The sequence below is a fragment of the Ictalurus furcatus genome, chromosome 16 (genome assembly GCF_023375685.1).
Source record: "Ictalurus furcatus strain D&B chromosome 16, Billie_1.0, whole genome shotgun sequence".
In the NCBI taxonomy this organism is placed as follows: domain Eukaryota; kingdom Metazoa; phylum Chordata; class Actinopteri; order Siluriformes; family Ictaluridae; genus Ictalurus; species Ictalurus furcatus.
Genome location: NC_071270.1, coordinates 26,081,157 through 26,108,233, shown reverse-complemented (window position 1 = coordinate 26,108,233; position 27,077 = coordinate 26,081,157). Strand labels below are relative to the sequence as shown.

Below are 27,077 nucleotides of genomic sequence, written 5' to 3'. Positions count from 1 at the left end.
TAAATAGCATTCGGAGGATGTTTTTTTGCGGATCCCTGAGCACCTGACAACAATTTTTTCAAAAATAAAAAACATCAATGTTACTTTTATTATTAGGTACTATACGCTTACATTATCTTGGTCTTCGCATTTGATGGTGTCAATGATTTGTGTGTGTTATATTTATGTGAATATTTTGTTATTCTTGTGAAAACAGATCAGGTATGGAGGACTGTGTAATTCTACTGGTACTGGTATCGCGGCGTCTTCAGTGCGCGGTGCATTTTGAGATCAGTGGGTAACGAGGGCACGTCTGTAATTGCCTGGGGGGTGGGGGGGAGGTGTTGGTATCAGCCCGATCACGAGACGCTCAATCTGTGATCCGGTTTACAGCCCGACCGGTCACGTCTTCATTACACCGTCAGCCTCCAGCAGCAGCTTTCAGACCCAGAGTTAAACATCACAACCAGGGAGTAGACTATGATAGCTCTGAACTGTAACGAGAGACGGTGGAAGAAATGGCAGAGAAATACTGCACTGAGGTGACGGAGTTAAAGGTCATAAAGAGGTCGGTACAGAGGACGTCCGCAACTTCCCGGAGCTGCTCAGAGTCGAGGAAAGAACGCCGAGATCCACAGCTTCATCAACGTCACGTAAGAAGAAGGAACGAACTAATTTTGCTGAAATTAGCAATGAATTAAAAAAAAAAAAAATGACAATGAATGCAACAGTATACGAGTTTTAAAAAAAAAGTGCTTTAGAAAAAAAAAATTGTCAAAGATGTTTTCTTAAAATGATCATTTAGCAACTCACAATAATGATTCTTTGCTTCGCTAAAGTTGCTTTTATATATTTAATATGCTATTTCATAGTCCCGCGTGTATTTCAAGAAAAGGTTTCAAAATAAAAAGTCTTGACGTGAGAGTGTGTCTGTTTATACGATGGTGAATGAATGAAGTTTCCCCCCCCCATGATCCGTAAATACACTAACTATTTCATATAAATAAATTACTGCTCAGATAAGTCAAATCATTTCAATAAACATTATTAAGACTGAACAAACGTTTTAATTTTAAGGTCAAACAGCACAGACGCCTCTTCCACAAGTTTAATACTTGCCCTTCAGTCGTATTAGTTCACACATTAGGTTCCCGAAGTCACTTTCACAGCTGCGCTAAAATCACACCGCAGGAAATAATCTATTCGCATCGACTCCGCCCACTAGCTAGAGGCAGAAACGACACAAAGCACTTATTCATTAAGGCATACAACTCTTTCTGGAGCCAATTTCTGGCTTTGTCGCCTCTGGCGTGTTCATCAGAGATCTAAATCTTCATCTGGAATTTCTGTAAAGTCGCTTTGTGATGTTTTTTTTCTTTTTATAATTAAATTGAACTGAATGTCGCAATCCTCTGTGAGGCCTGGTTTCGGTACAGAGTGTGTGCTCGTACAGAGAGTACAGCATCAGACGATATCGCATGGAAACTGAGGCCAGAAGTTACACTACGGAGATCACGGAACAGAAGCGGATCGAGTTACTGAAGAGCCACGCGAGAACTGTCTCAGGTGAAACCGGCAGACTAACAGCTGGCAACATGCCGAGACTGACCGTTTCCTTCCACAGCCCCAGTCTGTATTTACTCAGGGTAATATATATATATATATATATATACACACACACACTGCCCTCCACTAATATTGGCACCCTTGGTAAATGTGAGCAAAGAAGGCTGTGAAAAATTTTCTTTATTGTTTGACCTTTTGTTTACATTTTTTTTTTTCTTTCACAAAATACTCTGCTCTCATAGAAGCAAAACAGGTTTATCAAATATATATATATACACATTTGTTAAATGTAGGTGTGCAACAAAATTTTAAAAAAATAATAATTTGTATCCCTCGCCATGTATTCTCCAACCTCATCAGGCGTTATAGGAGAAGACTCAGAGCTGTTATCTTGGTAGAGGGCGCTAGCACAAAGTATGGACTAAAAAGGGTGCCAATAATTGTTGCACACCTATATTTAACAAAGATTGTTTTTGATAAACCTGTGTTGTGTTTGCATAATATATATATATATATATATATATATTATATATACATTTTTTTTTTTTTTTGCACAAGTTTGGCTAACAAAGCGCCAACAATAAGGTCATGTTTTTTTTAAAAAATCCAGATTTAACAAGAAAGAACAAAAAAGAAAAAGTATCTGGATGAAGAAAAGAAGAAAAACTGGATCTTGATGGGTAATTTTGTGCAGGTTTTGCCATCAAATGACCAAGAAAAAGTTTTTCATTTGAACTGCAGTACGATATTTTTGCACTTGGGATTCATCAGCAATCAAAACCAACAGAAGTGTAAGGAATTTAAAAAAGGTATTCGCTTAGTACAAACTCAACCGGAGTTAAGGAATTGAAGGAAACCACAGAGGAAGTAACGTACAGACGGAGGCGGAGACGGTAACTGCAGCGTTGTGATGAGAGTGAACCCGCGGCGTCTGCTCCGTGGCCGAGATTCGGCTGCTGTGATTTCTTTAGCGCAGGAGTAAATGAAGGAGCTGTTAGCGTGTGGTATAAAGTTCCTCAGTCAGGTCTCTCCTCTCTCTATGATCAATACCCTCACTCTCACTGATGCTAACACGAACGCTAATCATGTCCGTCTTCCACAGCTCGTACAGTGTTTATTTCTCAAGCGAGACAAAAAATGTAGGAGCAAAAAAAAAAAAAAAGCGGATTAGAAAAAAAAAGAAAAAAAAAGAATAATTACGTCTACACGGCACGGCTAATCAAAAGCGACAGTGGTTACTGATCCGTTAATGAAGATGAATGGATGAATATTAACGCGTGTTTAAATGTGATCGACACGGTACGCCGTACCGACTGGTGGTTCTTGGTCAACCTGTTCGGAAATCCACAAACGATGCATTTTTCATATCTCGTGACCACGAGGAACGCCGAAACTGTGCAGGTACCCTCCGGTCATGCTTGTGATGAACGCTACCTCAACTGATGTTGAGATACAGCCTCACGTCCATTTTGACTTGCTCTTTATCGAACTCATCGACGCACTATACGAGAGCAGTTTCGGCTATCAAAAAGCTTTTGATAACTTCCTGCCACCGCTGCCTGAAGATGAACCGATTCGATTTTGGTGAAAATCGGACAAACCGCCAAGGAGGAGTACTCGAAAGAGTAGGCGTTTCAAAAAAAAAAAATTCCAAATGGAAAAGGGTGCAATCGGATCGTCTTGAGCCAACGAATCAGAGGAAAAGGAGTACAGTTCAAAGGTTATTAGCATGAACATGAGTGCAACTTTGGACAGTTGGTGGCGCTGGAGGCTTTCAGTTATAGACTCCAAATTTGCTGTAGTAACAGATCAGACAAAGAAGACAACGACGACGACGAAGGGATACAATAGGTACCAGTGCATCTTTGGTGCTTGGCCCCTAAATACAAAAAAAAAAACAGAGTACAAAGACGATAAAATTGCACAGAATTGAATATAACCGAGTGACTAAGTACAACAGAATCAACAAGTAAAACAGAGCAGAAAATGTGGAATGGAATAGATTCATTAGAGCAGAAAGGCAGAGAACAGAATACAATGAATCTGAACAGGAAATAAAACGAAACGTAAAACGAAATAAAATCGAGTAGAACGGCAGAACAGATTCGCATCAAACTGAACAGAGCACGACGATGTGGAATAGAACGGAAGTAGTGCAGAACACAGCAGAACAGAATAAAGTAGAGCCGGATAGAATAAAAATAACAAAACAGCAGAGGAAAAGAAAGCAGGATAGAATTGAAATGACCGGAGTAAACGGAACTGACAGGACAGATCAAGCTTAACAGGATAGAACTAAACAGAACAGAACAAAATTAAAATAAAAAAAGTGGAGTAGAATAAAGACAAACAGATTAAAAGTAGAACAGAATGGACGAATCAAGTGGTATAGAATCGAATGAAGCAAAACAACGTGGAACGTAACAAAATGGAAAAGAACAGTGGAAAAGAATAGAGTAGAAATTGAATAGAACAGCATCATTTACCATGGAACGAGGGAGAAGAACAAGAGTACAGAATACAGCCGAGCAGAGCAGGAGACAGCAGAGCAGAAAAACAGACAATAACAATAAAATAGAATGGAGAAAAACAGACAATAATAGAATAGAAATGGAATCAAATGGCATTATTAAGAATCAAGTGAAATAGAATAAGACAGAAAAATACATAAGGGAACGCAGTAGAACACAAACAGAGCACAACAGAATGAAGAAGAGTAGCGGGAACACATCTGATTATTTTTATTCCTGTAAAAGAGCAGAATAGTTCAACGTGATTCGTTAAATACGCCAGTGTTATACAGCAGAGTGATGGGAGGTCACACACACACACACACACACACACACACACACACACACACACACACACACACACACACAGGGTGGACCACAAACACCACGGTCTGTTTCAATCTGTTGCATGACATCAGCTACAGACACATGGACATCTATTTCTCTCTCACACACACACACACACACACACACACACACACACACACACACACACACACAGAGGTTGAGTTTATTTGGTCTCTGGCATGGAGGAGGAGGAGGAGGAGGAGAGGAGGAGAACATCTTGTAGCCACCTGGCAGCCGCGTTACCGCAGGATGTTGATTTTACATAATTGAGAGTGACACGGCTGAGTCGAGTAAAAACACCGCATTCCCGTAACCGAGCAAACAAAACACTCTTCCCTCGACTCCGTCTACACAACTACACAACGTACAACCAATCAGCTCTTACGATCGACCTTACATACGTACAGGGGTTCAGTTCAAGAAACCCAGGTCTGTCCTGGTGCTGCTTATAAAGAAACCGAAACTGGCTCCGTTTACCGCGGAAATGTACGGGACCGCCGGAGACACCGCCGTCTGGAGAGACGTTAGCGCTGACGCGGAGGAAATAAATAAATAAATACCGGCTCGTGTGTCGACGGCGCTGTAGAGTTACAGCCTGGGCTGCATGATGCGTCGGCGATACTCACAATACGGAACATTTCTGACCAATCAGACGCCCGCAGATTTCCAGACACAACTAGTAAATATATTCATTTATTTCGTCAGACGGTCGAAAACCTACGTTTGTTTAAACGGATCAAAAGGTATGGAAAAACAAAAAGCCCGTACGGGTACGACGTTTGTTAACGGTTAAACGGATGGATTTAACGTTTCAGACGCCCTTCCTCACAAGCGGTCACGAGAGGCAGGTGTTAAAGGGCTATACGTATCGGCTGCCCACTTGTGATCGGATCACTGGGATCGGATAATGATATTAATACCGGGTCTGAACAGGGCCTTGGATACACATTAGCCTTCGTATTACGTGCCACAGCGATCGCTGAAGGTCCGATCGTTTTTCTCAAATCAGATCGCTCTGCATCAGGAAATACGTCACCCGTTCTGAGGGAAAACATGAACGGAGCTTCGGCGGCTCCAGGTTGGGAGAATACACAACCCGAGGGTTACATGATAGCGCCAGATGGAAACCATTCCCGGAAATCAGTCGGAGACGCTCCAAACCGGACCGTGGGAAACATTTCTGCAAAGAATTACCAGTCGAGGGGAAAACAAAATCAACACCTGCACTAGCAAGTGTACAAAGCTACACACACACACACTCACACACACACACACACACACACACACACACACACACACACACTCACACACACTCTTATTATCCAGTTTTTTAAGACACCTTTTGTACGCCTCCATTAGTGACATGACTAAGCCTTCCAATAGCAGCCCAGTCACTTCCTAACAGCGGACGTGGCATGTCTGGAACCGAGACGGGAAAAGTGATGGAAATGCTATCGAGAATCTGTGTACTGTGTGTTGGCACTAAAGATCTGAAGAAAAAAAAAACAACAAGTGGGGTAAATGGACTTAAATGATTCAGAATTAGAAACAGTCGAGAAACACACACACACACACACACACACACACACACACACACAGATGTGTTACTGAAGAAGAAAACTCCAGGAACTCCAGTTAAATGGTAGGATCGAGAAAATGCTGGTTCCGGATCTAGAACCACGAGTCGAAAAAATCTAATCCCGAAATCCTTCTCGGACTGAAACCAGGAACGGCGCGATGTCCGCTGCTCGTGGGCGGGGTTATATATGAAATCGCCATGGCAACATCTTAAATGATTTACACGACCACCATTAACCTTTGACGTCTCACACTAGTAGGTACGCATCTTTAACGTTACGTCTCACAGCGTAGTTACTAAATAATACGCTTAATGTGAAGTATAAATAATGAGTAAATAATAATCATTTTATCAAAAAATAATAATAAGCAAGAATTTTAAGATTTAAAATAATACAGTGGGGGGGGGTTGGAAAATATTACTGAACAAGTAATAGCTACATGAATTGCACAATGAATTTACTTAGAAAACTGCAAGTATATATATATATATATATATCTCTCTCTCTTCTTCCACGTATCTTTAAGAGTTTGGATAAAATAACGTTCTTTAATACACAAATACAACGTTGTGTTCATGTTCAGCTTTATCGTTCTGAAGAAATCAGAAGGCTTTTTATTTATTTGTTTGTTTTGTTCTTCTTGGCACACACACACACAAAAATAACAACAAATGCAGATGCATTTTCTGAAGCCTGTGATACCCTATAAAAAAAGGTGCCATTATTTTAAAACATAAAATAAAACACCGTGTTGTTTTTAAATCATTACTACTCGTTTCAAGTCTCTGAATAAAAAGATTATTAATGTGAATATGAAAGAGAAAAAAAAAAGAAGGTCAAAACGTGCAGAAATAAACGTTGGTGATTGAAATATTGTTAAATTGTCGTCCTTCTTTACCGTCACGTTCCTGATGTTTAAAAAAAAAAGTAGTGATCCACATCTGCAGTACATCTAATGTAGGTCCTATGTCTGATCTGTAATCTAGCCAGTAATCACTGGTACACATCTGGATCATTCAAGATCATTTAATAATTTTACCACTAAAAAAAATTTAAATGATGGAAAACAAGCAAAAAAAAAAATACAACTGATGACTTGTTATGATTCCAATCTGATGATCAGATGACCTACCTGTTGTCAAGCATTATGACAAAACAAAGAAAACAACTAAACAGGTATGACACCCATCCAGGTTAAAAAAAAAAAAAAAAAAAACGTAAACATGTGAATCAACAGCGTTACGGTTCCCCAGACAGATCAGACCTGTCCACTGTACCACTATACACGGCTTAGATTAGACTTCATCTACATCAGCTGACGTGGACACACGTTAACTCAGGGTCCAAGTCCAAAGAGTTCAAACTCACAGGCTTACCTTTGTAATGAGCGTGCGGTACTCCTCCACCTGATGGTCGTTGTTATGGCAACCAGCCAGGAGTTGCCATACCTCCCCTCTGAGGGCTTCGGGGACGCCGCTGCGGACGAGCGCGGGGAGCGGTTTGGGCCGTACAGCCAGGTTCATGTGCCTGAGAGGGGCGGGAGAACGTAGCTGTAGAACAAGTTAATTTATCAAACTTCTATAAATGGCCAACTTCCTGTCAGGTGACCGGACCCTCAACCGACCTATCAAACTAATTCTTAAAAAAAAAAAAAAAAAAAAAAAGTCAACAGTTTCTACACTACATCTGTACAATTCTCAAATCTGATTGGTCAGAAGTCTTGGATTAAGTCCAGCTGTAAATCACAGGTCTATAATAATGCGCTCGGTTTAATACGGTAGCGTTTCTATAGTAACGGCTCATTCACAGGGACTCGCACGGCGACTGTAATTGCTGTGGTGTAATGAAATAAAACATATGGGGTAGTAACTCAAATTCAAGCAGCTTCATCACGCCACCTCGATTATTTCACTACAACCGCACGACACACGCAGTGTTTTATTCCTCGTTTGAGAACGGCATTACAAACCAGATCAAATCTGCTTTCAGAAAGGAAGTAATAGTCACACACATTCCACCCATGTGACCCTGCAGCCTCACACACACTTCTACCTCCGTTTTCAGGAGCATATCGTTTATGAACTCAAGGGTTTATCGGTGAGGTCATGGTGCTTCCTTCCCGCGACGTCTTATTCACATGAACTACGTGCTTCAAAGCCTGGCACTGGATTCTGATTTATACGATACGAAGGCTTTCTGTGAAATGACACGGTTTTCATAAACACCTAATTTCTTGTGTAGATGCGCTTAGGAACGATTTACGAATAAATATACTCGTATCTACATTTAAAAAAAATTACTTTTGGTTAACACTGTTTAAAAAAAAAATTATTTCTTGTTGGTGTAGTTGTTGTAGGGGAAATATATTATACACACACACATTTTATATATTATATATGTATATATACACACACACACATAAAAAGAGGCATCGTTTTTAAGGGTCAAATATTATAATTAAATTGTGAAGCACTTTGAGCTCCACTTTGTATGTACAAAATGTGTGACGTATATAATTTTTATGATAGTTTTTATTAGATAAGAAGTTCAGGTCTGTGTTTGGAGCTACAGGAGTGTGACACACACACACACACACACACACACACACACACACACACCCTCCATGTGGCACTGAGGCAGCCGCAGACTGTAATTAAATTCCAGGGCTTTTTTTAATTGAATTAATCTCCAGGTTTTGATTAAGAACAATGAGAAAGTAATGATGGAGGGAAATAATCTTAATAATAAAACCCCTATCTGGCTCTGACCATCCCTCCTTTCATTCTCTCTCTCTCTCCTTCCTCATTTCCCTCTGTGAACGAGTTCTCAAATTAGAATAGTTTGAGAGAGAGAGAGAGAGAGAGGAGTGTGTGTGTGTGTGTGTGTGTGTGTGTGTGATGTCAGTGTTAAAAGAAGAATGACATAAGAAGATGGTTGAAGTCCCGTGGTTCTCAGAGTGTGTAAATGTTTGAAATTCATAAAGTACAGGGGTTAAACCATGGCTTTACAACTCTGTGTGTGTGTGTGTGTGTGTGTGTGTGTGTGTGTGTGTGTGTGTGTGTGTGTGTGTGTTGCCAGGTCAAGCTGCTCAAGGACAATGCAGCAGTGGTCTACACACACACACACACACACACACACACACACACACACACACACAGCGACCAAATCAACTCAGCAAACCTTATTTTTATTTTTGTGAAGCTCTCATTTTCTAACCCAAATTCAGCACTATTCGTATAAAGCCGAGTGCAAAAGTTTGTGCGCCCTGCCCCGACTTCTACCGGAGTTCGATTTGGAGTGTAGAAATGGGAAATAATAAATAAAACAACGCACATGCGCACGTGCAGAACGTAAACAACACGCTAGGGCTGGACAATATGACGATATAATATCGACATCACGATAAACTGCGTCCCTAAGATCATACCTTAATCCATCAGGTACACCGGTACAACGCTCCTTTAATAAAGTAATGGATAGCTGCAGCTCTGTCATCCACTACTACTATACACTCCATCAAAAACCACGGAGGAGGAGGAGAAGGATATAAGGTGGAGGAGGAGTAGAAGAAAGAAGAAAGAGGAGAAGAAAGAAGCAGGAACAGGAAGAGAAGAAGAAGAACAGAGGAAGAAAGAAGGAAGAGGAAATAAGGAGGGACAGGAAGAGAAGAAGAAAGAAAGAAAGAGGAAAAGGATGAGAAGAAGAAGAACTGAGGAAGAGAAGAAGAAGATATGAGGAGTAGAGGGAAAAGAAGAAAGAAGGAGGAGAAGAAGAAAAAGTAGGAAGAGTATATGAAGAAGGAAGAGGAACAGGAGGAGGAGATGATGATGAATAAGAAGGAGTAAGGAGAAAGGAGGAAGACGGAATGAGAAATAGGAAGTCGAGGAAGAAGAAGAAGAAGAAGAAAGGAGTCACTTAAGGACTCACCATTTGGACAGCAGGTCTCCCCACGTCTCCAGAATCTTCTCAGCGCACTCTTTAGACACATCTCCAGAACCGCTCAGCAGTGGCTCGTCGTTATCTGAGAGAGGGAAAGAGGAAAACTGACCAGTGTTCTAGACCCGTCTCCAGCCGAGCAATTTCACACAACAAAACAACAAAATCCTCCCAGTCAATATACAATAACAAAAAACATAAGGACTGAACAAATTCCGTCTCAAATCAAGCTGTTTATAACAGAGACGTTTAACCAACGTTCATCAGCTAGACTGAAAAACGCTCTACAGCTAAAACTGAGAGAAAAGCAACAGAAACAAGAAACAGTGTGAGAGAAAGAGAGGGAAAAACAGACAAATGAAAAGAATGAGAGGAAATTTCAGAAAAAGTAGCACGACGGTGGAAATAAGGAGACAGAATAAAGTAATAATAATAATAATAATAACAATAATGTTTCATTTACAAAGTGATCGTTTTTGTGTTTTTTACTCTTGTGGAGAAGAACGAGAAGGACAAAAAGAAGGAGGAAGGGGGAAGAACGAGAAGGAGGAGAATGATCAGCAGGAGGAGAAAAATAAGAATGAGGAAAAGAATAAAAATGAGGGAAAAATGAGAAGGAGGAGGAGAATGAGCAGAACAAGAAGGAGGAGGAGAATGAGCAGAACAAGAAGGAGGAGGAGAATGAGAAGAACAAGAAGGAGGAGGAGAATGAGCAGAACAAGGAGAAGAAGAACGAGGAGGAGAATGAGTAGAAGAACGAGGAGGAGAATGAGGAGAAGAACGAGGAGGAGGAGAATGAGAAGAACAAGGAGAAGAAGAACGAGGAGGAGGAGAATGAGGAGAAGAACGAGAAGAAGAAGTAAAGTGAGGAATAACAGAACACAGTGCAGAGTAATTAAAGCAGACAGAGTTTGTAATTTGTGTCTGGTTGGTTTTTTCAGTCCCTGATGATTTATCCGGTGTGTGTAAAGAGGGAAACGTCTGCGTGTGTGTGTGTTTGGAGATGGAGAATAATTTATTATTACAGTAAGACGTACTCGTGTACACAAAGGAACCGAATAATTACGTCTCGGATCAGTCCATAAGCCGGGCTTCAGTCATGTTTTGTTAATATACTGGGGGGGGGGGGTTGGGGGGGGGTGCTGGGTTTAGTGGGGAGGCTGGTCAATGATGGCAATGATGTGATGTCATGATCATGTGACCAGGAAAGACGACTTGATCCCATATTTAAACTCACCTTCCTCCTCGTCATCCTCAGGAGGCGAGGGCGCCATGGAACCGTGTGAAGCGGAGGGCAGGATGCCGGGACTCGCCGTCGTTTTCTTCTTCTCTCTCTCGGTCTCGCTCTCCAAACTCATGACCTCGTACAGCGTGTCCGTGTTACTCTTCCTCTCCAGCTACAACACACACACACACACACACACACGAACCCTCAAACACACTTATTTACAAAAACGAAAATACTGATATTTAGTGCTGTTTGACGTTTATGTTTACGTTTATTCACCTGTCGCAGTTTTAAGTAGAAGGTCTCAGTGTAGCTGCGCTTGCTAAAAGGCCAGAAGAGCCGGTCAGTGGGAGGACACACCCTCACACGCGTCTCCAACAGGAAGCGCACCGGCTCCTCCACCTCCGTGATCACTAGATCCACCGCTGTCGTCATGTACATGAACTTATCTACTCTCACACACACACACACACACACACACACACACGACATTATTAACTTCTTTAAGATGCATTTATCTGAAGCAGTTAGCTCTGAACATGTGACCGGTGAGTGTTATGGAGTCATAAAATCTAAGAGCCAATCATATTCCTTTATGCAAATACAGGCCATGGAACATTATTCTAATCTGCATATTAATAGAATCTGATTTTCTAACACAATTATTTCTATGAGTTTGGAAAAACCACAGGTTTAACATGAATCTGTTCATTTCATCATTATAAGTAAGTGTGTGTGTGTGTGTGTGTGTGTGTGTGTGTGTGTGTGTGTGTGTGTGAGAGAGAGACACCTTTAGGCGTCTCCTCATTGACAGCCTGAAATTGAGGAGTGTTGGGATTCCAGCTCCCTGTAATGATGTAAGATTTACCATCTGAACTCTTCCCCATCGACTCCTACAGAGAAAAGGAGATTTAATAAAAAGAAGAAATGGAGGGAGGAAGACATGAAGACAATGATGAGAATACAGATAAGGACAAGGAGGGAGAGGGGAAAGAGTTAATGTACAGGGGAAAGAAAAGATAGAGAGAGAGAGAGCACGCATGGGCAGGAAAAGGTAAAATAGAGAGAAAAGTGTGTGAGAAAGAGAGAATGTGAGTGAGTGAGTGAGTGAGTGAGAGAGAGAGAGTGGGTGTGTGTGAGTAAGAGAGAGAGAGAGTGTGAGTGAGTGAGTGAGAGAGAGAGAGAGAGAGCGAGGAAGAATGTGAGTGAGTGAGAGAGAGGAAGAATGTGAGAGAGTGAGAGAGTGAGAGAGAGAGAGTGGGTGTGTGTGAGTGAGAGAGAAAGAGAGTGTGAGTGAGTGAGTGAGAGAGAGAGAGTGAGAGAATGTGAGTGAGTGAGAGAGAGAGGAAGAATGTGAGTGAGTGAGAGAGAGAGTGAGAGAGAGAGTGGGTGTGTGTGAGTGAGAGAGAGAGTGTGAGTGAGTGAGTGAGTGAGTGAGAGAGAGAGAGTGAGAGAATGTGAGTGAGTGAGAGAGAGAGGAAGAATGTGAGTGAGTGAGAGAGAGAGTGAGAGAGAGAGTGGGTGTGTGTGAGTGAGTGAGTGAGAGAGAGAGTGGGTGTGTGTGAGTGAGTGAGTGAGAGAGAGCGAGAGTGTGAGTGAGTGAGTGAGAGAGCGAGAGTGTGAGAGAGAGAGAATGTGAGTGAGTGAGTGAGTGAGAGAGCGAGAGTGTGAGAGAGAGAGAGGACTGAATATAATAGCGTGCCTATAATAACCTACCAGGTCTAGCAAGTGCATGTCACTGTTCCTCACATTCTTCCCTGGACTTAAGAGAAGACCAAAACACCTGCGTACACACACACACACACACACACACACAGAGAAGCAGGAATAAAAGAATGAGGAGAAGAATGCGAAGGAGGAGCAGAATGAAGAGAAGAACAAGTAGAAGTGTAAGAAGAAGGAAGAGAATGAGAGGAGGAAGAGAAGGAGGAGAATGAGAATAAGACGAATGAGGGGGAGAAGAAGGAGAAGTAGGAGGAGGAGGAGAATGAGGATTAGAAGGTGAAGGAGGAGGAGAATGAGAAGGAGGAGGAGAATGAGAGGAGGAGGAGAATGAGAAGAATGAGAATGAGGAGGAGGATAAGGAGGAGAATGAAGAATGAGAATGAGAAGTAGAACACACACACACACACACACACACACACACACACACACACACACACACACACCATAATTACAAACTACAGTATTTTTCACAATTTATAAATTCTATTACATTTTCAACATACACATTCCCGTAACTCCCTCACTATTCCAGCCCTCACGTTTTTACAGTCCGGGCTGGAAAAAGTATGTGCACCCCACGTATAATACCCGGCCCAACCAAATCTGTCATTTTCACTAGCTGCTAATCAGACTTGCTAACCGTAAGGTGATCGTTCGTGTCTAAAAACTGTCTCGGTTCCTCAATAGTTCTGGAAGTTTCTTGCCTGGACAGCATCTTCCGATCAAGCCACAACATCTAAAAATCGCCGAAGGTCTTGTCTTGCCAAGATTTATTAAACGTCACGTGACAGTCCGCAATCCCTGAAAAATATCTAGAAGATATCTTGATATAAAATATTTCCCCCTCAGTGATGGGAAGCAAATCAGCCCCCATGTTAGTAAAACATTACACACTCAAATATTCAACTGCATTCAAATATTAATGGATTTTGAAAGCCCTGGTTCTCACACTCACACACACACACACACACACACACACACACTTTCCATCCCCTTACTTTATCAGAGAACATTCTGCTTTACTGTTAATACATATGAACGACACACAGCTGTCTTTAATCTAACAGAACTAAGATGGAGGAAAAAATCCCTCCGTCACGCGTTCGCTTCTTCAGGGAGGATTGTGAAAACAGGAACACATTAAACACTGTGTGATTATCATGACTGAAGGAAACGGAGCTGATCGACAGGAGAACATTCGCACGAGACCAACCTCTCGATGGCCAGCTCTTTGTTAGACGTCTGTTGGACGTAGATGACGATCTTCTTGTCCATCCCAGGACGAAGCTTGAAGCTCTGTCGGTCCTTGTCCTTCGACACGGCACTGTTTAAAAAACAAATAAATAAATAAAAAAGTTTGAGATTTGTTTTAATGAAATATATACGTACACGCAACCGAAACATTTGGTGTACGCTTCATAGATGGGACCAAATCATGATATAATTAATGAATTATATCATTAATGTGCTTTTTCATGTAAATTTCGGTCGAGATCGGGTGGTCGTTGAGGGGTTCGAGTACATCCGGGACAAAGCGCTAACACTGGAGACTCCTTTCCGTAAAGGTTAAATACACTTCTCCTTACAGAGAAAGGAACGTCTTAATACGTTATGGTTTCTATAGTAACAGCTCATTTACAGGGACTCGTACACAGAGTACAAGTCCCTGTAAATGAGCTGTTACTATAGAAACCATAACGTATTAAGACGCCAGAGCTGCTATTATAGAAAATTAATCGCCGCCTTCTGACGAATCAGAATCCAGAACGCTACAGTGTCGTGGTGTAAGATAAGATATTAATAATGAAAAAGTTACATTTCTGATTATCTCTACGGACTATTTGTTTTCCTTTACTTCTGATACTATTTGTTTTGTTTTTGTTCACCAACCCCCCCTCGCATTTTTCACTCAATTATGTTTTTTGTACTTAACCGTAAGTAAACACTCTCCCTAAACACTCCGATATCTTTTCATCTCTTTCTCCGGCTCTGCGAAAGGTCACTATTTTCTGGTTTAAAGCGTGTGAAAGATCTTCTCCCGAATTCCCACTGAGCCTTAAATCGGCTGCTTGAGAATTTGTTTGAACGTTTCATGGCTTAAATAAAGAGATAAAATAAAGTAAAATAAAGTCGTCAGGCACCTTAACGAGACTCCAGTTGAAATAAATCAACTAGAGCATATCAACGGGGACGCAAACTTTCGAGCGATTTCGGGACTGCTGACTCAGTTGCACTGCAGTGACGGTTTGAAAGGTTTGAGATTCTTTATTTCACTTTACTGGAAGTCCACATGGACTCACTCAGAGTCTGTCAAACTCACACTCACACACACTCACACACACACACACACACACATCTGTGTTGCCACACGGTGTAAGCAGCACAGCATGGTGCTGAGGTACAGCCTAAAAATAAGCTTCTTTTCCCAGCTCAGTGATGATGTTGCTGTTTCGGTAGGAAAGTCTGTCTCCATCTTTCAGTCAAAAGCTGAGCTGGTGCTTTACTGCTGATGAACCCCCACACACACACACACACACACACACACACACACACACACAGAAAAAACTCTATAGTTTAAGTATGATCACGAAGAAGATCTTTCTATTAGAATTTACAATGCAGCATCTTCCTTTAGACTCTCCATCATATCTCCATCAATACTTTTCTTTGAATTAATATCAATAAGATCTGAATTCATCTCCTGGCTCTTTGGTTCGTCTGGACACGGTAAACTCTTCATTGAAGAACATTCTGAAAAGTCTACGGAAAAAAAAACGGACAGGGAATTTACTTCTTTAACCAACGCCTCTGTTTTAGTAGACGTCCATGTCGAGCTCTAAATACGTTGGGTTTTTGTCAGCCATTTTGTTTTTAGTAGTGATGCAAACAATCAGTGCGTTGACATGGACAACGATAATCCGGTATGAACCCGATTAAGACGATACTCTGATTAAGAAACTAGCATGTAAACAGCGATTATCGATGACCTTAATAAACACAAATGGAACTAAGGCGTGTGGAGTACTCCTGTATTAGTCGCATTATGGATGTGCGTTACAGACATGTACACGCCTTAATCACACTGTTAACGTCGTGTGGGGGTTTTCACCGCATTGTGCGACAGGACACGTACACACGCGGCAGCGCTCGACCGTTTTACGGCAAACAAGAGAGCACGGCTGCGTCCCAAACCGCGTACTCACCTGCTATATAGTAGGAGAAATACATGTATTTGGGACGCAGCCCACGGCTTCAAGCAGTCGTCTATTAGCACGTACAGCATGAGAAATAATTAACCGCTCTTGAAGCTTTCATAAAATTAAAAAGAAAATCACCCAAAACTGTATACGGTCCCATAACGAAGACCAACTGTACGTCGATACGTGAAATTCTGGAGGGAACGATGGACAGCGTGGCGCGGTGACGTAATGACGTGTGCCGTTAATCGCTCTACGTTCTATAACACGTAACACCTGAACATGACAGGAGTATTCTAAAGCGACTCATGTGAACACCTTAATCAGAATATTGTCTTATTCAGAATAAGGTCCATGATTAGATTACTGCTGTGCGTGTAAACGTAGTCAGTGATGATTTAAATACGTTTCTGAGGCTTTTTGTTACGGTTCACACTACAGCCAATCAGAGGGTCTTATTTAAGAAGCGTAACAATTTGAAAGGTTTTTTTTTTTTTTTTTTTCCTTCTTCTTCTTCTTTTTATCAGCTTTTGGTTTTTGCCGTTCTAAAACGCCACGAGTGACAGGTAGTGAGATGAAGCAGAGTCACTGCTACCATCGTTAATTAAATAAATCAAAACGTTACCGACAAATCCTAAAGCGTAAACGCCTCTGTCCCGAAGATGCTCGAAAAATGTATTAATTAACTGAGTTGCAGCTTTACCTCTGACTGTTACAGAGCACCGACACTGGAGACTCCTTCCATACATGTTAAATAAACATCTCCTTACTCAAAACTTCACCATCTTAACGTCGCCAACTTACAAGGCGCTAATGACAAAGATCTCTCAAACAATCACACACACACACACACACACACACACACACACACACACACACACACAGGGGATTTCTGTCCTGCGAGTGTAAAGAAGCTCTTAATGGGGAAAAGTCAGCGCAGGATATGAGGGAGATAAATTAGAGGAAGCACTTGTCTGTACTTTTATGAGAGTACGAGGCCAAAAGAAGGAAAACTGAAAGAAAGAGAACGGCTCTTCTCTTCTATTTTTATCGTTCCATCAGAACAAGACGCATGACTTCCGAGAGCGCATGAAGTTATAAATATATACTTTAAAAAAAAAAAAAAAAAAGAGAGAGGGCGAACTCAGTTAAAGCAGTGAAGGGAAAGTTCAGGGATGAAGCCATAGGACTAGAAGAGAGCACTGTTATTTACATTCTGTAGGTGAAAGACCCATTCGTTATAAAATATAAGTGCGGTAGGTGCTCTCGTTCATTTATAAAGATATCTGTAAGCGTTTAGAACCTTTAGAAGTCATTGTGTGTGCTTTAATTTGAATATTTAATCAGTATACAGTGCCAGTGAATTGGGGTATGAGATATTGACTCGATATCTTTTCCCGTATTAACAGCACACCCTAACGTGTTTTATTCCTTACTTATATACTGTACATCACGAAAACGTCTTTCCTGAGGATGACTGTCCAAAAAAAAAGTGAGTACAGAAGTCTCAGATTATCCTTCTTTCTACCTGATTATGAAACATCGTCAATTATTAATCATTTGGTTTTGGCAGAAATTTAATTTTATAATTATAATTATAAATTTACATACACTTAGTTCGTTTTGGTGAGCTTTTTTTTTACATTTGAATTGACGTTGTTCACCTGAAGGTGCCCTTCCCATCATCCTCTTTGATCTCCAGACTGACTGTGAAGGTGAAAACGTCGCTGTCCGGCGTGAGGGGCGGAGCCTGAGCCGAGAGCGACGCCTTATTGGCCGACCGCCGAAAGGCTGTGGCGAAGCTGTAGAGTATTCTGCTGACCTGTATTGGCGCGAACACACACACACACACACACACACACACACGTGATGATTCATAGCTTTAAAGCATGACGTGCTGTACCGCAGGCCGTTCGTCTCATTTTCAGTCATTAACAGGCTCGTTAGCGATGATGTCGGTGTAGTGAGATGAGTCTAATGGCCCTGGAGTTGTCTACATGACTGAGCTGTTACCTCTCTCTCTCTCACTCACGTTTGTAACTCTATATTAACTAATTCTATATTTTATCATTTCTATATTTTGTTTATGTGATTTTCTTTATACTGTTCTTTACACATACATTCTCTTAACCATGTACGGCACTTTGGTCCATTTTTGTTGCTTTGAATGTGCTTTGTAAATAACATTTATTTAACTCTTTCCTTTACTTCCTCACCAAAACAATACCAAGGCTAAATATAAAATCACACGACCATAATAAATAAATAAATAAATGGATAGATGAATAAATAATGATCATCATACTGCTTATGGAAAAAACATAGGCTTCATTTGTATTGACCATATTTGTATTTGTTTTATTTTTCAGGGTATTTTTATGTGAATTATTTATATTCTACTGCTATTAATTCAAGGAGCAGAAATTTTTCACAAGTGTTTAACTGGACTATTATTTTAATACTGTTTTTATACACTATTTTAGTGAATATTTTATTTTATTATTATTATATTCTTTCTGACACTTATTATATTAAACACATTTTTATTATTTGCCTATCAAGTATTTTATTTTTTGTAATTTATTCATTTCTGTTTGTTTTTTAACTTTAAGTAAGCTGCATTTAATTATTTACTTTCCATTCCTTCATTCCCTTCCAGTGGGTTCCCATTTTAAACGGCACACACTGCTGTTACTCACCTTACTTTCTGTGTGTGTGTGTGTGTGTGTGTGTGTGTGTGTGTGAGAATGCTAACTGTACCATCATTCTGAATCTACACTCAGAGTTCAGGACTAATTTTTAAGACAGATGTGCACTTGTTGGCCTGCACTGTAAGAGTGAAGGAGAAATATCTTGAGCGCCTCCTAGTGGACACACAATAAAACTGCAGAAAGCTCCCTGAGCTGTGACAGTGCAAAATGACCATAAAATATCAATATCCTGATCAATTGTGTCACAATACTCTTCTCTGGGATGCTGCAGGTATCAAGGTTTTTTTTAAATATTTTTATTTTATTGTTACAAACAAAGGAACTTGGAAGCAGCTGATTTGATGTTAACGTTTTTAATCCTGCCCTTACAGTTATTTGTGTGTGTGTGTGTGTGTGTGTGTGTGTGTGTGTGTGTCTCACCGCTTCTTGGATCTCGCAGCGGAAGACGTGGATACGGAAGATCTCGGCGTTGTAGTGGCTCTCTGTGAAGGCGAAACAGTCGCTCTCTGGTGTCCCGTCATGACCCCGAACACAGAACAGGATCTTATAGATGGGGTAGTTAGAGATCTCGGTCCCGCTCTGAGGGTCCAACAACCTGAGAGAGAGAGAGAGAGAGAGAGAGAGAGAGAGAGAGAGAGAGAGACTGTAAACACATACCGTCATGCTAATAAGGCTTAATGAATTCAATTGAACTGAAGGGGGAGAGGGTAAGAGAGAGAAAGAAAGAAAGAAAGAGAGGGAGAGAGAGAGAGAGAGAGACAGAAAAAGACAACGAAGAAAGAGAGACAAAGAAAAAGAGGCAGAGATAGACAGATTGAGACAGAAGAAAGGGGAAAAGAGAGAGAGATAGAGATGGAGAAAAAGAGACAGAAAGAGACAGAAAGAAAGGCAGGGGGAGACAGAAAAAGAAAAACGACAGACACAAAGAAAAAAGAAACAGAGAGAGAGAGAGAGAGAGAGAGAGAGAGAGAGAGAGAGAGAGAGAGAATGAGCACCCCAAAAAGGACAAAAATGGGGAGAGAGAGAGCCAAAGAAGAAACAGATTGAGAGAAAGACAGAAGGACAGAGAAAGAGAGAGAGAGAAAGACAGACAGAGAAAAAGAGACTGAGAAAGAGAGACAGGGCAGGGGGGAGACAGAAAAAGAGAAAACAGAGAAAAATAAAACGAGAGAGAGAGAGAGAATGAAAGCGACAGACAGAAAGAAACAGAACCCACAAAAGACAAAAATAGAGACAGAGAGAGAATCTCAGTTTAAGTGATCATCAAGTTTAAATCACTTATTTATTTCAATTACACACCCATTTAATGAACATTTCATGAAACTCAGTCCCCTGTTAAACAAATCCATCAATAAAGACAAATAAGACTAGCCGTTCCATTAAGACAAAAGTAATGGCACGCTTATAAAAGGTGGAGGAGTTAGCGCGTGTCCATGGTAGCCGGCACGCTGCGGTGGCCGAGCTGCGTTACTAGAAGATTTAACACGCGCTGCGCTTAGGGAGCGCTCCGTCACTGTCTAGTCGCCATTTCGTTGTTTTCAGAGTTCTGTTTAATGGTTTTGTGGGCCTGGCTAAATGGAAACCAGCTGCGCCTGGTCATTTACAGCTGATTGATATTCAACACGTGAATAAATAACAATCAGCAAAACTTTTATAGATCTGGCAGAGATTCTTACTTCGGTTTGGCCAAGGCTCGCTCTGCGGATGAGTTCGGATACGTCTGATAAAGCAAAGACGCCGTAACGGCGACACTCACAGGGCTCTCAATTGTATTGTTGAGACTGCGTTCGAGTCCAAGTCCAACGCACGCCAGGAGCGCCGGTTTTTATTCCCGGAGATTTTAATCACTGTAAATTAGACACTGCTCTCTCTGGTTACGGACAGTGTGTTAAAGGCTACACGGGAGATAAGAAGGTTTCAGACGAGCGCTACGGGAACATGAAAGAGGCACGCACGTGCAGATCAAGGCCTCCCTTATCGAACTCCGATCACAAGTCTCCGCTGAAGAGACACAACCCTGTGATCAAAAGCGTAAATGTGTGGTCGAATCTCTGAAAGGTTGTTTCCTCTGCACTGGTTGTAACCGTGGTAACGACGGACTACATTAAATATTGCACCGGAATCCGAAAAGGACAGGGTCACCACTTACGCTAAGAACAAAAACACCTACATTGCGAAAGAGATAAAAGACTGTATTAATATAATCAATGATTATTGGTTATATTGAAAAAAAATATAGATTTTATTTTTCTCTGTGTGTACAGCACTTTGTAACCTTTGCTATTTAAATAAAGATATTTATTATTATTAAATGATGTTTTATTGATCAGGAACTATTAATCGAACACTGAGATCAAATCCATAAGCATTTAATCTCCGCTCTTTCCTCCTCCCTGACTCCAAACACGTCACGCCTACACGTCACACAGGTGTAACGTGCAAGTCCCGCCCCCTCTGTCCTTTACCTGACGGTTCCCTCGGATACTCCAGGTACGGAGAGGGTGATGTCAAGCGGCACCTGGCACTGGCTGCGGAGAATGCTCATCATACGCAGTGCCTCCACCTCACTGCGGGGGGCGTTAACCGACGCACAGCCCAGGTACGTCAGCTTACTGAACACCACGCTGTCCTCGTCCAGCAGCGGCGTCCCCGGACTCATCACCGAGCCGTCATCTAGTGGAAAAAACAATCAGTAGCAGCACTTCAGGAAACTTTGCTGAAGTTACTATATCATAAAATATAAGAGCCAATCAGGATCCGGTATGCAAATACAAGTCACGCAACAGCAGTTCACAAGATGAAGGAGGTGTGGTGCATGTTATTTCACAATTAGCACATTTCTAGAATCTTGACGACTTCTTTGTGAACATCTTTTTTTGTTCCTCCTCACTAGTTTGTTTCTTGTGGACGTGTAGCGACGGTTGTACGTGGGCGTGTCTTGTCCAGCATTTTTTTATTCCGATGAGCGGCAGTAAACACACATGCGTTCTAAGACGAACAACTAAACACTACTCAGAAATCGAATCGGTTTTACGCTTCGGTGCTAGCTTCCTTCTCAGATTAGACTAGCAAATGCGAGAAATCGTCGGGACAATCGTTCGGATTTGTCGTTTTACAGCGTCGTGCCTAATTTGCATAAAATCGTTTGTACGTAGGAACCATGACGCAGAAAGGTTCTCTGTTTAACAAACAAACGTAAAGGCTCCTCGCACCCTGTTGAGCTCCATGAACGGGCAGGACTATCTCCAGTTTTGGGGGTGCGGGACAGGGATGACGTGGGGCCGCAGTGGTGGGGTAGCTCAGATCCCCCCCGCCCACGTGGTCCGATCCGGGAGTCACGTCTGCCACCGATGGGTCCATCAGCACATCCTCGAGCTCCCTCTGCAACTGCTGCTCACTGCCGTTCCCCACAATCTACACACACACACACACACACACACAATGTATCATTTAATTTATACTATATTATATATATATAAAAAAAATCAACAGCTTCCAAAGTTGTCACACAAACACATACACACAGACTCCACCCAAATTCTCACCGTATATATGACAAATGCAATCAAACCCAAATCTTAGGATTCTTTTCTAATCCGTGTATCCCCTGATGATTAGTTTTTATCCTGTAATTTGTGCTTGATAAACCCCTTATGTGATTTGCCAAAGGTGAGGCACGTAAGAGACGAAAGATCAAAAGTCAAGAGTCTTTTATCCTGTCTTTGATTAGAAACATTTGATGTTGAACACCACTTCCATGGATAATTATGATTCTATAGATTCGGGTGTTTGGGTAAAATATATTAACAGCACAAACTCACACCTATAGACTCCTTTAAAAAATAAAGAGAGACTTCTCTGCAATTCTGTATGAAACTGATTTGGGGGGGGCGGGGCTATACCTGAGCTCAGTTTGTGATGTCACTAATTAAGCTTGGACCGATCATGGCTGATATGCAAATTATTTTAAACGTGGTACCTTGAAACATGTAGCCACATTACCTTTATGCTACACTAGCTAGTACCTACGGTAAGCAATAAACAAAACTGGAGTTATCATGTTAGCATTACATCCCGACAAATCTTTCAGCTTGTTTACTAACAGTTAAATAGCAGGCTAGCTAGAGTAGCTAATAGCATGATATTAAGCTATTAGGGATGGCAGCAGGAGGATGTGGGGGTGTTTTCCTAATCAGTTTAACTCTTCTCTAAGTTCTCACCGCTCGCATGAGCTTATATACATGTGGTTTCTACACTGCACACGGAAAGGTACCGCATCACTACATGTAGACTACATGAAACCAGAGCCACCATGAGGTTTTCTGCAGATAGATACACGCACGCACACACACACACACACACACACACACACACACACACACACACACACACACACACAGGGGACTGTGTGTACACACAGACTGCACACATCAGAGGAGCCGCCAAACAAACCCATGAAGACAGCCAACAGCCAATCAGAATCACAGATAGTCAACAATATCACAGGAGGAGCAAGAGCATGAGAAGGAAGGAAGAAGATCGTTCTTTTCCACCAACAAGGTGCTCATTGTGGTGTCTGTGAATTTTTTTTTTTTCCTATCCATTTGCAGTAAACATTTAATATTCGTGAAATAAGTTGGTTCCTGATTTCACTTGCATCGTTAGCCTCCGAAAAGGGTTCTAATGTGGAGGACTAAAAGGTTCTCAGCCTCCTGAAAGGGTTCTCCTTGAAGGACTAAAAAGGTTCTTAGTTTCTTAAAGGGTTCTACTTGGAGCGCTAAAGATTCTTAGGCTCTTAAAAGTACTCCACTTGAATGACTACAGGTTTTTAGGCTCCTAAAAGGGTTCTACGGTAGATCTCAAATTCTATACACCCCTGTTAAAACGGCAAGTTTTTGTGATATAAGAAAAAGGAAACCATGTCAGAACCTCTTCGACCTTTATATCTAATAAGTGAAAAACAATAAGAATCGTTGTTTTTTTTCGGGGGCTGGGGTGCCAAAAAATTCAACGTGGGTCTCATCAGACTGTAACACATTACTCCACATGGTTTTGGGAGAGTGTATGTATTTTATATTTATTTTTGGGGTTAAAAAAAAAGGCTTCCGTCTTGCTGCCCTACCCCATAGCCCAGAGATATAACGAATTCGGGAGATTGTTGTCACATGTAGGGAACAACCAGTACGTCCCAGAAATTGCTGCAGTTCTTTTAATGTTGCTGTAGGCCTCTTGGCAGCCTCCCTGTTCAGTTTTCTCCTGATCTTCTCGTCAATTTTAGAGGGACGTCCTGTTCTTAGTAGTGTCACGATCATGCCACATTTTCTCCGCTTGTTGATTATTGTCTTTCCAGTGTTTCATGGCATATCCAATGCCTTGGAAATATTTTTGTAACCGTCTGGTTATTGATATTTCAATAAGTTATAAATAACAGTGTGATCCAGTACCTGCTTTGGTTTTCCAGGTGGATGTTACCCAGAAGATGTCAGGAAAATCCTAAAGGAACAGCTGGACTTTATTTGAGGTTAATCAGTCACTTTAATCGACTGCAGATGTACACTAAATAGTATTTAACATGAGGTTGAACGTGATTGGTTGATTCTGAACACAGCCACATTCCCAATTATAGAAGGGTGTGCACACTTATCCAAGCAGATTATTGTATTAAAATAAATAAATAAATAAATAAATAAATAAATTTAATTCCCTAAAATGATTCTTATTGTTTGTCACTTTATTAAAGTTTTATTTATAAAAATTTCACAATAAAAAGGTAGAAAGTTTCGGACACGATTTATCTTGGTCTCCTTTTTTCACGTCACAAAAAAACTGCCGTTTTAACGAGGGGGTGTAGGCTTTTTATATCCATCGTACTTGAATGATGAAAGGTTCTTAGTTTCCTAAAGGGTTCTACTTGGATGACTAAGGGTTCTTAGGCTCCTTAAAAGGGTTCTTCTTGGGAGGTCTAATGGTTTTAGGCTTCTAAAAGTGAAGCGGTAACTCAGTGGTTAAGACGGACTTCTGATCGGAAGGTAGTGAGTTCAAACCCCAGCGCCACCAAGCTGCCACAGCTGGACCCTTGAGCACGGCCCTTAACCCTCAACTGCTCGGCTGTATAAGTGAGACAACTGTAAGTCGCTTTGGATAAGGGCGTCTGCCGAATGCCATGAACGTAAATTTCTAAAAGGGTTCCACTTGGAGAAATACAAATTCTTAGGCTAATAAAAGGGTTCTATTTGAATGATTGAAAGGTTCTTAGCCTCCTAAAAAGGTTCAACTTGGACCACTAAAAGTTCTTAGCGTCCTAAAAAGGTTCTTAGGCTCATAAAAGGGTTCTACTTCAAGCACTAAAGGATCTTCGTCTCCTAAAAGGGTTCTACTTTGAGGACTAAAGGTCTTTAGTCTCCAAAAAAGGGTTCTACTTGGAAGACTAAGGGTTCTAAGGTTCCTAAAAGGATTCTACTTGAATGAGTAAAGGTTCTTAGGCTCCTACGAAGCACTGACACTAGAGACTTCATACAGAAAAGTCTCCATATCAACAATTTATTTTTTAAAAAAAATCTGTTTACATGGAGTGTCCACCATATAGAAACGATAACGTATTAGAACGAGCTACTGTTAGAAAAGTATAATAATAATAATAATAATAAACACGTTCCATTCTGACCAATCAAAATTCAGCATTGTAATTATTGTCAGTGATATTTTTATACTATGGGTGTAGACACTGAAGGATTTTACTTTGGGTGTTAATACGTGTTATGTGTTAGTGAACGCTCACGTCTTATAGACCTGGTACTTAAAAACGTACCATGAACCAGCACCAACTCTGCCAGTGGAAAAGGTGTGGGAGACCAAGAGCACGGATAGAAGGGGGACGAGAAAAGAACAGAAAAGGAAATCGGAAGCAAGAGAGAGAGAGAGAGAGAGAGAGAGACTGACCTTAAAGCTGACCCCTTCCTCAGAAATCACCTGCGTAACAAACAAGAGGTTTAGAAGAGCCTCTTACAGGAGAGGAACACGGAGAAGAACACGGAGAACATGCAGCAGATGATGAAACATGGATACGTGGATGCTGATCAGCATTTAGATCATGCTAAACTTTTCCCATGCAGGTCTGAGAAGGTGAACGAATAACGCTTGAGCCCTAGTGGCTGTTTACGGTTCAGTTCACCCACGGTGAAGGTCAGAGTCTGATGTGGAAGCACAAGAAGAACATTTCTAACAAAATGGCACAGTGTGTCCTTCCCCAAAAATCTGATTCCAATCAAAGATGAACAAAGCTTTCGCGAATCCACTGAAACCACAAATGACCAAAATAAGAACATGAAGAAGGGATTTCACAAGAAGCACTGAATGAGACAGAAAACTGTGGGGGGGGAAAAAGACAAAAAGAACAATGGATGTGGTTCTTCCAGAAAGAAGTTCTTCCAACAAAGGAGTAAACAATGGCCAAGATGACACACACTCCACTCCACTCCATCTGTGTGTGAGTGTGTGTGCGTGTGTGTGTGAGCATGGAATGGAAATGACACTTGTTTGTTGTTTCAGTCTGAGAAAAGTGAGGTGACAAATCAAACGGATGTCCAGCGGTGTTGCGGCACAACCAAGGAGTGAGGAAATGTCCCAATGATGAACACAAAGTACTGTGTGTGTGTGCGTGTGTGTGCGTGTGTGTGTGGGTATAACTGAGCTGTTCATTCTAACTAATCCCTGATCCAACCATAAAATATAATTTAACCCTAAATCTTAATCCAATCTTAATTAAACCATTAACCCAATTCCATCCAAACCTAGACATTAATCCTAACCCTAATTTCTAATCCAATCCTAATACAACCCTGAACCCTAAACATTAATCCAACCCTAATTTCTGATTCCTAATCTTAATCCAGCCCTAACCCAACCCTATCTGCTAACCAATCCTAAATCTTAATCCAGCCCTAATTTCTAATCCAACCATAAACCTCAATCCAATCCTATCCGTTAAACCAAACTCAAATCTTAATCCAAACCTAATTTCTACTCCAATCCTAATCTTAATCAAATACTAATTTCTAAACTAATCCTAAATTAAATCGTAATCCAACCCTAATTTAATCCAATCCTAAGAGTAATCAAACCCTAATTTCTGAACCAATTCTAACTTTAACCCAACCCTATCCCCACACTGACCCCTAAACCAATTCTAATCTTAATCCAAGACTAAGCATAATCCAGTGCTAATCCTAATACAACCCGACCACTAATCTATTCCTAACCCCCCTAATCCAAACATACGTACTAACCAAAGCTAATCC

At 41.2% G+C, this 27,077-nt stretch overlaps 1 protein-coding gene across 10 annotated transcripts in view; it reads right to left on the bottom strand.

Moving 5' to 3' along the window:
- The window catches only part of LOC128620483 (rab GTPase-activating protein 1-like), an 82,683-nt gene that overhangs the window by 46,646 nt on the left and 8,960 nt on the right, over positions 1 to 27,077 (bottom strand). For 9 of the 10 annotated variants that reach the window (XR_008388151.1, XR_008388152.1, XM_053645514.1 and 6 more), the window contains 12 exons: positions 25,720 to 25,749; positions 21,993 to 22,194; positions 21,246 to 21,453; positions 19,201 to 19,375; positions 17,734 to 17,891; positions 14,086 to 14,196; positions 12,864 to 12,930; positions 11,938 to 12,040; positions 11,427 to 11,596; positions 11,157 to 11,316; positions 9,911 to 10,004; positions 7,360 to 7,510 (listed from right to left, as the gene is read on the bottom strand). Coding sequence is in view for 8 of the 10 variants with exons in the window: in XM_053645514.1 (XP_053501489.1) it covers positions 7,360 to 7,510; positions 9,911 to 10,004; positions 11,157 to 11,316; positions 11,427 to 11,596; positions 11,938 to 12,040; positions 12,864 to 12,930; positions 14,086 to 14,196; positions 17,734 to 17,891; positions 19,201 to 19,375; positions 21,246 to 21,453; positions 21,993 to 22,194; positions 25,720 to 25,749 (1,629 nt within the window). In the remaining 2 variants the exon portion in view is untranslated. The remainder of the gene's footprint in view (positions 1 to 7,359; positions 7,511 to 9,910; positions 10,005 to 11,156; positions 11,317 to 11,426; positions 11,597 to 11,937; positions 12,041 to 12,863; positions 12,931 to 14,085; positions 14,197 to 17,733; positions 17,892 to 19,200; positions 19,376 to 21,245; positions 21,454 to 21,992; positions 22,195 to 25,719; positions 25,750 to 27,077) is intronic. The other variant, XM_053645522.1, reaches the window with a different exon arrangement.